Genomic DNA, 12,455 nt, shown 5'->3' with positions numbered 1-12,455 from the left:
ACTCGCAAATATTTTCAATCTAAACTTCGCAACTTACAGCAGAATATTTTCTTTGCCCAATGAACACATCTCCAACAAGGTATATATGCAGATGGCTCTAAGACATACTATTTTAGTTTGCTGCTTTTGCTATCTAGATGGAAATCGAATGGTATCTTCTTGAAACAGGATATAGCAATTCAATGTAAAAAGCAAAATTCATAGCTCTCGGAACGGTGATCGTCTATTCACAGCGTCAACCAGAAGATAAAGACCATATACAACCACTTGAATTCTAATCTTGTTGTAGTTGCTTACTTATTGAAATACTCAAAATATTGCTTGAGTGTCCAGCCGTAATAGGCTACTTTATGCTGGGAGCTGGTTTACACTGGTCACATGAGAAACGAAGCAAGCAGATCACATCACGAAGAATACGTCCAATTTCATTTCTCCCTTCTGTGGCATCCCATTTCACTAGGAAGTACGTTTCAAAGAAAATGCACCCGCGCAGTACATAAGATGCATACAGATATCTCGGGGTTAAGCAAATTAAGTTTAGGTATTGTAACTAGTACAGTAATTTTTTTCGTAGCCCAAATTTCTGGAATTATTTTCTTGAATTTTAGTTGATTTTCAACTGATTTTTGAATTATGTGAAATGTATTTGCTAAGCTTCTGGAATACGAAAACGTTACTTCCAGGAATTACATATAATTACTCTGTTTCTTGTGAATGTTATAAATAATATTTGTACCGAAAGAGCTTTTTCAAAAACAGCTTTTTACAATGAAAAAAATTTAAGTATGCATAATGTATTACACAAAATCAACCCAACTTAATGGTAATTATGAATTAAAGTAACGGAACTGGAAACTGAAGCTTTTCTGAGCTTTCAGAATTGAATGGTTTTAAACATCAGTACTAATTAAAAGCCTATAACCTTTTAGTTACATGCTATTTACTTGCATTTTCTTACGTTTCTATTATTCAGGTCGGAAATATTTTCTCGAAAAATTGTTAGTGTAAGGCTCCATATAATAAAATTTGAATTCATGTAATAAAATTCGCTTTTTAGAAATCTTTACAAAACATTTTTAAAATACAAATATGCAATTATCGTACTTCTAAGCACTGGAGTCCTCAGTCATAAACAATTAATCAGATCATTGGTAAAAACTTGCCTATGATAATAGGTACATATAATTAAATTTACTGATTTACAGATAGGTAAATCTTACGCGACTTCAGCACTTATATCTGTGAGTAAGAGTTTCAAAATTATGCTTATAAAAATCATAGAAACTCTCATTTCTATGATATGCTTCCTGATTTTCAGTTTTGATTTGCAATACAAAATAGAACACAAGAGTTTCAAAGGAAATATTTCTTCTTCAGCAGAGAGATCAAAGATCTTTAAGAATAAATTTTGGTACAAACACAACTGGAACTGAATTTTCTTTTGAGTTTATTCTACTACTTCATGTAAGATATGTATTTGTTTCTTCAAACAAGTCAGTGTGTACTCGCATGATAATTTTTTCGCAAAATCCAATACGAATAATTCTTCAAATAAAATACGAAAGTTCATTAAAATATACTGACAACAACTTCAATTAAAATTATATAGCGATACTAGTATGGCATGTTATAAGTTTTAAAATGGCATTTCAGTATTTACATACGTCCACAGGAAAGTTAAATTGCTTGTATCAAATAAAAGGCAATGCCCGAACTTTCCCTTAAAGGTCAGAATTAGGAAACGTTCTGTTGTATGGGGAATATCAAAATGTTTCTAGCAGTGTTTTAGTACGTATTATTATTTCGTGTTTATTTCAAAATTAAAATATTTTCTACAAGGAAAGAAAAGTTAAAATTTTCTCATACAAAATGCTTGATAATATCACTGATAGCTTACGTTAGAGTAACACTGGCCAAATAATTTCCTGAAAAAATGCATATGCGCTAGCAATGTTTATTTAGCTACCATTAAATTAAATTTATTTATTTTATTCTTATAAGGGTGTTTGTCTTTAAAATATATATTGTCAAAAAAGGTTTTAAATTTCGTTATCCTATTTCGTTTTTATTTATTCTCATAATTAATATATGTTTAATATAATATATTAGAAAAACTTGCACAACAACTGAAGTGAGATCTTGAAAATGAAGCGAATAATAAGCTTTAACATGCGACTTTATGCGGAAACCCGTGTGGCGCGTTTCTGTCTTTCTTTTTCCTTTCTTTTCTTTTTATCACAAAGGAGCGTTAGCCCAGAAGAACTATTACTCTCGAAATAGTATTTTCTTTCGGTTCACGATAAATGCCCCTTTCTCTTTTCAAATTATTGCCACCAAACATTACCGTCCCGTATTATATTTAAAGAAATTAAATAATGAAGAATCTGCATGAATTTATGTATATGTCTTGCAATGTGAAAAACCAATGGTCGAACCAGTCGTCGAATTTTGAATAGCGTAGACCTCCACCCGAATATGGACACCTGGAAACCCGAATTTGGAATTTTTTTTATCGTCTATTCCATATTATGCAAAACTTTAACGAATTTTTGATTAACAGATTCAACGATTTCAAAGCGAGCAGTGGCAACACAGTAGGGAAAAAGTATTTTTATCTCCAGCGTGTGAGACTGTCTATTGAAATTCTAAATATATGCTGTTTTTTATGTAATTTTAGCCCAAACGGACATTAGTCCAAATGCTCTCGAAATTTGTCCTGAATTTCATTTAAACTTATTGAATTAATTTAAATGTACTTCGTTGATAGAGCGCAAAACACAATAGAATAAATTGCACTCTTTAAAATTCACTATATTTATAGCGACACTCTGGCGCTAGATTCACTTAACACTGTTACATCTCATTCATGTTATAACTTAGAATGCATAAAAATTATATCATCTGAAAAATTACCTAATCGTCATCACGTGTTCTATTCAAATACTATAACTTTCCGTGTTGCCAGTTCCCTTTCGCTTTGAGTCCTGTGGTAACAGACTAAAACTTAGTTAGATACAGCGCTCTTGAAGCCTACAACTCCTGCGTTATCATTCTTTCTTTGACTTCTGTATAATTACTAATGACATATGCTTCTTGATCTGGTGCCATTTAGCATTTGTTGATAAGCATTTTGAAAAACTTCTGAAAGATACCGTGCCTACCAGCATCCGAGCGGTAAACTTGCTGAATACTGGCAAGTTGGAACTGGGCTCGATGCCAAGGGAACAGACTAGCTGCATGGGCGTTTTCGTCCACGTGGTAACATAGGTTCAAGCCAGTTTTTACTAGAATGGTCCTCTCCGAAGCTAAGGAAGGTAGCCTTAGATTTCTAAGCCATAATCAAATAAAAGAAACTAAAATCGAAATAATATATTTTATGAAATTATTTAAAGGTTAGTAATGTTGCAGGAAAACTAAATACTAAGAGAATTCTATAAAGTTATTATTTTTTAGTACCAGAAGCTATGAAGACACTTTTCTGGTACAATCTGTGGTTAAACTTTGCTGAAATCTAAACTGATTTAACAGTTTAGATTTCAGTAAACTGAAGATTCACAATTTTATTTTCACCTGATTAATAGAAACCGTGTATATTAAATATTACTTTACTAGATGAATATTCTTACTTAACTTTCATCCTGACACACTATATTAAAGAAATTTCATTTTATTTTAGTCAATGACAAGTATATTGAATGTTTAGGTACTTACGTATTATCGTTGGTTTTCCCTCGTGTAACGCGTACTTGAGCCGTTTTCTCTTCGAAAACCTCCGCAAAGTCGTCCCTTCCTTGACTTTGCCGTAATCAACTATATCATATCATACCATACCTTAAGGTATTATCTCGTCGACCGTGAAGCTGTCGCCAGTCATCATGATTTAGAGCCAATTATATCTAAACATGACTGACGTACCACTCGCATAATATCTGAGGTTTTACTTGATGTAAATTCGATTGATTCTGGGTAAGCCATGTTTTGGTTTTATCAACCAGCATTTAAATTAACTGTTATTGCTGCATTTTTTCTTCCATTTTGAAAAAAAAAAACTGATTAAAATTTGAGATATCTTTATAGAGCAGCAAGCTAAGAATTGTTTTCAATGTTTTGGCATCCTACCCTCAAAAATGTGTGTATTAATGGATAATATATGGTTAGCTGAACACTGCCGACAAAATATCCATGGATTGAAGAAATTAGCTGCGGAGAGTTTGTACTCATAGCGTTCTAAATACAGCTTCCGGTAAATTCGAAGGACCTAACAAAATAATAGAAACTGGGGAAAACTCTTTTAAGAAGAATAAAAATGAGAGATCGAATACAGATTATTTTGTAAATAAAGAGTAGTCTGTGCCTTCAGAATTCTGCAAAAACAATTTGTGTAAATTAGACAGAATCTTCGCAAATTTTCCTGGTTCGATGGTAGCCAATTTTCACGGTTGACAGGGCTTATCACTGTTAATTCGGTCCGAGGTTACAATCCTAAGAACGGGCTAGCTGCATGGCCGTTTTCGTGTTTTCCTCATGCGTAACGTGTATCCGAATCGATTTATATTAGAATGTCCTTCACGAAGGCATTCCTCCTCTTAGACAGATGGCCATCGAAGCTTTGCCGTGTTCACGTAAACCTAAATTGCGAAGATGCTTACAAAATGAAATTTTAATTAGTTCAATCCTTTTAATTTTAAGTTAAAATTATCTATCCAAGTTTAAGAAACGTAACTCTAGCTGAATTTAGAAAATGGCCAAAGGCCGAGTGGACTTCTTAACAATGGTAGTTAAACCAGAGTTCATATCCCAACAAAGAGCTGATTGTGAGAAAGGTAAGGAGTTTTAACCATGTGTACCGTGAATAAAGCCATTTATCTTAGAAAATCATTAAGTACACTCCTATCCTTTGCCTTGGACAGACAAAACTTGAGTACTTTGTCGTAATCAATCAAAAAAATTACAAAATATGACTGAGATTTTTCGTTTATTTCCTACAGAATTAAAATTCCTCTGTTCTTTGGAATAATATCGCATTCAAAATATGCATAATGTTTCCTGCAACCCCTTTTCCTGATATGTCTTCACATAATTTCATGTATTCTTTATTAACCTAGCCAATGCGTTGCATTTTATTTAAACAACATTATACTCTACGTAATATTTTGCATTCTTTTTTATGTTTAAGAATACATTTTTGATCCTAAAGCTTCTAAAATCCATGATTCAAATATCTTTAACCGAATCTAGAAAAATCACAAATTTTTATTATCGGAAACGAAAAAGTATTTTTACCGACAAAGCAGGTCAATTACGAGATTCTTGACTATGGAAGTACCATAGTCTTAAAGCCGTTGCTTGTCAAACCAATGTTTATCTTATCATCGTAAGGAGGAATAACTTATCAGCGTTCGATGTTGTACCTCACCATTTCAGAAGTGTCTTATCTTGTAACTGTAGTTACAGGTTCCTTCTGGCTATTCACGGTGATTTTTTTTTCCATTTCTAGCAGCAGAAGTGACACCAGCAGTAGTGATACCTTCCAGCCTCTTTCCAAGTCAGAATCCCCAACAATCTTTTCAGACCCGAAAATGGCGGGAATATTTACAGGAGCAATCCGTAAAATGACCAGCGGAAGTAGCACCGGAAGTTCAGAGAACACACCCCTGCTGAATGGAAGTCAAGAGGGTCCATGTTACGCATATTCATTCGTAAACAAGTAAGTATTCTTCAAATGGAATATTTTACTGTCGTTGGCATGATAAAATTGGTAATGATGTTTGATCGAATGTAATTAGTATGAGTGTTTAAAATAAGTTTATTAATAATAAAGTAAATTAATAGTACATAAACTAATATGGAATAATTATATTGAGATTTTTAATATGGGAAAACAGTTTAAAAGCATTCAAGGCAAAGGTCAAGGTACAATCGGAGTACGTTATAGATAGGCATAGGTATTCTGCCCAATCGTTGGTATTACAGAAAGTAACAAGGTACGTAATGCCCATGCTACAGTCAGGCACAGTGGTACACATTATCTTGAAGAGTAATTTTGTGAAAGCTAAGCAATGGTTTTCACTCAAGCCTTGATAGGCTTATCCATGCTAACCATTGTTTTAGAAATCAATGTACTACATATAAATATTTGTTGCTATTTTATTCATTTCAACACAAAACTTCTTTACTTTTTATTATTGGCCCAGATATTATTTGGTGAAATATGACTAAATAAATACCTTTGATGAATGATGTAAATGAATGATATAAAGCTGTCTACGTGTAGTGTCTACGTGTATATGACTGAGCGCTAGGTACTTACGTGTTAACGTAACCCACTTGCCACAATTTGGCGTTTTTTTACAGTCGATAAGTTCTTTATCAGTTGCTAGTTGGTGGCTTTCTCGCCTTTTTTAACATAAAGATTTCCATGCTGTCTATGTTTATCATAAGTCGGTAACCATTATCAATATATAAAGAGGAAACATAATTTAGCAAATTTAAAATACAAATTTAAGTTATTAGATAAGGATTAAGTGAGCCATTAAAAAATAAAAACGCTTAAATTCTTCAAATATTTCTGTAATTTTTTTGTTGTATTCTTCTACCGAAATACACAGCGATTTGTTTTCACTTAAAAAAATCAGAACTGAAAAGACCTCCCTTTGTGCAAACCTCGGCAATAGCTGCTATCTGGAAACTTATATCTATGTTGTTTATTCCCTTTAGAAACTTTTCAGAAAAATTTTGCATTACTGCAGAAATTTTACAGCAGTTTTTCTCATTTCTGGCCAAACCTACTAGCTCTTATTTTAAAAGCTAATTTTAAGGCCAAAAAGTATCACGATTTGTTTATAAAAACCATTCGCCGTTTACCATTCGCATGTCTTCCAGTTAATTTTTTTTAGAATTTTTAAACATGGAAAAGATTAAAAAATAAACAAATGATTATTTGCTTAAGAGTTTAAAAATTAAAAATGCACCAAAAGATTAGGATTCGAAAACGTACCAGAATATAAAATTTATTTAAAACTTGTTGCTACGAAATAAACCTCAAATGAATCAATCAAAATGAAAACATTTTGTTTTAATGCTGAAATGTGAATATGTTTTTTTTTTAATTCTGAAATGCGAGTTAATAATGAGTTTATTTTCAATGCCAAAATGTGAGTTAGTAGCTTTTCGCATAAAACTTAAAACGAAATGAGTCTTAATGCCCAAGTTATATCTCTCCTCCTACTAATCATTTTCATACGGTTTCTAGTGATTAAGACTTTAACCCTTTAACAATTATTGTCGTATAAATGCGTACAGCAAAAAACCATCGGCGCGACCTATGGCCGCATATATGCGTCCGTCTGAAGCCCTTTATGTTGACCATTGGTGTAAATTCTTCCTCGGCGAAATCTTTGGCTGTTTACTGTTGTCTCATGTGCATGTTCGGAAATGATTTCTATCGGGAAAGTCCAACACTCATAGAAATCTCATACCACTTCCGTTGCTCAGTAATGAGAAGAAATGAAATCTCGTTTGTTTGGACAGTTATTCTGGGGCCGCAAGCCGCTTGCGCAAAGTGCTTCAAACTTAGAGGAGTGAGCAGTCAAAGGGTTGAAAACGCTTCAGGAAATGTTACTTCACGAAAATGCATCATTTCTACTTTTGCCTTTGCTTTCGAATTAATTTAGCGAGAACAGTAATTGGCCATATGAGTTTTAATATTTATTCAGATCTCTGAAACAAAATACGAAATTCTTTTTGCATACTATTGCGTCTCGGCATTTTAAAGTTTTCGATCATCTTCTGTAAAGATATGATATTTGATCACATATATTATTTTGCATCATCTCTCAAAAAGCGACTCAACTAACGCGAACCAGTTGCTGAGTGAGAAATCCCTCATATTCCGCACTTTTAGACAGCCGCATTTTATACGGGAGAATCTACTGATTGATACAGCTACTTTAAGGAAACATTAATAAAAAGCTGTTTTATTAATGGCTGCTTATAATGGGTGTTTATAAATGATTGCTGCGATTCTAAAAATTAATAATAAATCGATGTATTACTTTATATGGGCAAACCTTGCAGGATAAGCAACAGCAAATATCCAAGTTCTTGACTCATTGATCCCAGTCCTTCAATATGTGCACCCTTGGTCACGCGACACACATCTACATGATAATCAAATTCTTCCCATACTCGGTATAGCATCTCTACGCTGACGGTCTGGCAGTGCTTGGTTTTTCTGGTCACAAACTTCCTCAAGAGACAGGGCCTTATCGATGCAAAACTTGGTCTTTAACAAACCCCAAAGAAAGATATCGCGTGATGTTAAATCCGGCCTGCGGGGTGGCCAGGTGAGAAGGTTGTTATCTGCTGATGCAGTACGTCAAATCTAGCTTTGCTGAAAATCACTATTAAGAGGCTCTCGTACATTTCTGTGAAAACAGAGCGGAGCACTGTCCAGTTTCAAAATATAATATAATCATCATAACATGTGTTTAGGTAACAACCGGGTTTGCAATATGTTTAGAAATGAGTCATCGATCACAGTTCTTTGTTCAAAGAAAAATGGGCCGTGCACTTTCTCTGCGTGCACGAAACTCGCGCTGCACTGAACCCACAGATCTGATCACCTCAAAGCAGAGCAATTAGACTTTTTCTGTTGTGGCGCCATCTTGGATATAGACGCTGTGGCTGCGCAGCAAACAGCAGGTAGCGCATGAGAAACTTAAAAAGTTGCCAGTGCTTATGGTGTTGGTTTTACAACGGGTATCGATTTATTACTAATTTTTAAAACCACGCTATTCATTTATAAAGACTCTGTATTGCACTCATTTGACTCAGACCGGAAAGTGTGACTGCCGTACCGAAGAGCTTGGGTTTGAATCTCTGAGAAGGCATGGATGTAAATTGTCTCCTCCTTCATAGGAGGTAACTATGGCCACCTATTAGGTGCGTCCATAATAAAATGACTACCGCTTCTGGCCTTAGTAGAGGCGAAATCCTAAAAACGGCTAATGCCCGTCATAAATTGTCTTAAAATTATATTGCCTAGAGAATTCTGTTAATTGAAACAGGGGTTTATCCAATCGATATGGTTAAATATTTGATATATATATATATAAAATATTTGATATTGCTATAAGATATATAGTTATATTAACAACATAATTAAATGTTTTGAATTATAAATAAAATTTACTCAAAACATTCTTAATCATTATTTTGCTTATTTCAGTATTAAAGATATATTCGTTTAGCTATTTAAATATTATACTGATAAAAAAAATTTAAATACACATTTTATGATTTAATCACAAATATGAAAGCTAATTATTTTGAATAAAATGTTCTTTAATACTTGGCCAGAATTGTTAAACTCGTTCTTTGAGTATATATTTTAAGTTGCCAAAAATTGGTAATTAAATTTATTAGAATTTTACGAAGCTAATTTGTAACAGTAGATAATTTCTTACATATGCGAAATTGGCATATATTCATGTTAAAAAGTTTTACTTTTTGAACTTTCTGTCTTGATCACCATACTAGAAACTTGCATTCAGATGTTAAAGTTATCAATAATTACTTATTTGAGGTAAACTCCTTTAAATAAACACAAATTGTTTAAAATTATTTTATCTCTATAATATAAACTAGCCAACGTTGTCTTAATATATGGAAAAGGATACTGTTCAAAGTCCTCTCAAGTACAAAGTGATTCTAAATATCTCGTAAAGACATTGAGCCAATTCTCATGTTTTACAATAGATGCTCGAAAGCGCAACCAGAACAGTAACACAAGATTAGTTGCTGTGGTGTATAGATTAGGGTACATTAGGAAAACAGATCTCGTGCATTTCACTCACATTTCCCTAAACCACTGTTGTGTTTGGTCACTAGATCTGCATTGGACTATATAGGACATTGTAGCCATGCTTCTTCAAAAAAAAAAAACTGGGTCATCTGTAAAGTTCTGAGGTTTTCCAAATCAAAGCGCATTTTCTACTAATTTTATTACTGCTGCTAAGGAGTGTTTTTGATTGAAACGGCTATTTAAATATCGTATTTTCTGCACATATTGCTTAGTTTTTGCATGTATTGTTGTGCAGTCTGTTTAGTGTACCGATTCTTATCGCGATGGAAACGTATTTATGTATGAACAGCAGGAGGAAATAATGGAATCGCATTCATGTGCTTAAGTGGAACAGTTGAAGGAGCATTGGATGGAGGTCCTAATAAGATATCTTGTACCAGAAATACATGTGAAATGATTAGGCAAGAGTGGGGCCATTCAACTGGCTACTGTTAAGTGTAGGATCATAGTAAGTAGTTGTGAACAAATATCAACCTAAACTTTTACGGAGGAGGCTTTTTGTAAGAATCTGATATCGTGCTATGTGGATTACCTTGTGCCCAAAGATGTTGAACATTAATAGGTGTTAAACAAAAAGATCCACCTTATTATTTCAATAATCGTACTACCTCAGTCTTACCCTCCACGTTCTAGTGAATCCGCCACGAGATCTCCAAGTTGAGAAGGAGGCCTTTCTAGGTAATATTTCAAATACAAGTTTGAACCAAAGCCAGACACTATGGAGTAGAGATTATAATATAAGACTTCAAACACCCCAGTTGCCTTTGAAGAGTATCTGGCGCAATTAAGCTCGATGAAATAATCCTCATGTATTCATATTACGTAACCTGCTCTCCGAAAGCGTTCTGTACAGTTGGCTTGAAAACAGTTGTACAAAAATTAGCTTCTGCTATATTGATAACAACTTATCAAATTTACCTAAAATATAGACTAGATAGTAGCAACATAGTCTTTCAAGCAAAATTATTGGAACATTAACAATATACTCTCTCAGAGATTGTCAAGGGTATGTCAACATACAGAACGATTCAAATTCAAGGATTCAGTTGCATCCAAATTCAGTTGCATGTAATAAAAGCCCTCTCGTTCACAGCGTCAGACAAGACTCCTTAACACTATCACTTGACAAAACAATCGATCTGTACTTGGTTCCTGCCCACAATGAAATAAACGGAAAGAACTTGATGATGAGCTTACGAAACACGCTGCCATTAATGCAACCATGTTAGAATAATAGACACGTCTCTCATCGTTTTATCGTAAGCACATTACGAATATGTACCTTATAATGATATGGCAAGAGAAGTGTGCATCTCGAAGCACGGGCTGGCGTACCCTTAAGTTCTGTTGAAACGTCAGAGTGGAGCATTACAGCTATAGCCCATTGCTTACACATTTCTTAACGTACTATGCCTTTCTCAGTTGCCTGAAGTGACTCTAAAATAAAACCTCAGCCCAGTGCCAATGTGGAGAAGAAGGTACTCCTGATCACTATGCTCTTGATTTTGTTAATAAAAACATCATGTTTATAAACCCAGTCCTTTGAACTGGGCAGCTTGAACAACACTATGTCCAATCTTTATATTCTCACTAAACTATTCAGTGTTTTAAATGACTGCTATAACATACAACATACCCCTTAAAAAGTAAATTTACTTTCCTCCCAAGTGATAAATTTGTCAAGAATACCTACCTGTAAATTTTCTCTATTACTTTATGCATTATGTACTATGAATAATAATTGTAAATATAATTTCTGCATGCTGACCCAAATTTTTGTATTCATAATTAGTTATTTATGACTAAATTTATCTATAAATACCGTATGTACCTCTAATGCTAATATTCTGCACACGGGTAGAAGATATAGATTACATAAGGGGTGCTGGCAATCCTCCTTCTGAACGAACGCCAGGCATCGCTAAAAGCTAGGACAAAGATGTACTCCAGCGCCACCCAAACGGGAAAATGGTTAGTGATTTTGACTGCCGTATAGAACGGCTCGGATTCGAGTCCCGGAGAAGGCATGGATGTAGTTTGTTTGCTCTTCATAGGAGGCAACGAGGTTCACGTGTGCCTCCATATCATGCGACATGCGACGGAGGACGTGGGCACCATCCCTCTACCATTAGGGTTAATTGGTATAGCGCCACGTCCACCTGTGTCTAGTGAAACGTGCCAAGGTCACTGAGGCCACAAAAACGCCTCGCACCGACCACCGAAACCCAGCGTCTGATGCAGGCCACATTGCATCAGCTATACCCTTGCGGCCACTGGGAAATTATTTTACAAATATTGTAGAAAATGACATGGCTAAACAAGGGTCATCACTGCTGCTGCAGGCTGAATTATCAGACATTAGTATGGACATAGAATCATGTAATGCATAATAAGATTATGCTAATGCTCAAAATACATATTGAAACAGGAAGTATTATACATATTGAATTAAGACACTTACTGTATCTGAACATACTAAGATATGATATACATGATGAGGTTATACAGATATTTCTGAGACTTAAAATACATGGTGAAACATTAAATACTGTACATACTGAACATGAGCATACTATGACTGAGCATATTG

The 12,455-nt window shown here is 34.3% G+C and overlaps 1 protein-coding gene across 2 annotated transcripts in view; it reads left to right on the top strand.

Moving 5' to 3' along the window:
- LOC118205142 (P protein-like) overlaps positions 1-12,455 on the top strand; it is a 175,424-nt gene that overhangs the window by 17,897 nt on the left and 145,072 nt on the right. For both annotated transcript variants that reach the window (XM_085818218.1, XM_085818217.1), the window contains exon 2: positions 5,498-5,707. In XM_085818218.1, the coding sequence (XP_085674344.1) occupies positions 5,498-5,707 (210 nt within the window). The remainder of the gene's footprint in view (positions 1-5,497; positions 5,708-12,455) is intronic.

Source organism: Stegodyphus dumicola, chromosome 6 (assembly GCF_044657685.1).
Source record: "Stegodyphus dumicola isolate Sdum_Otavi_A_Nest chromosome 6, ASM4465768v1".
Taxonomy (NCBI): Eukaryota; Metazoa; Arthropoda; class Arachnida; order Araneae; family Eresidae; genus Stegodyphus; species Stegodyphus dumicola.
Note: the sequence above shows the minus strand (reverse complement) of the source record. Positions and strands in the feature narration are given on the sequence as shown.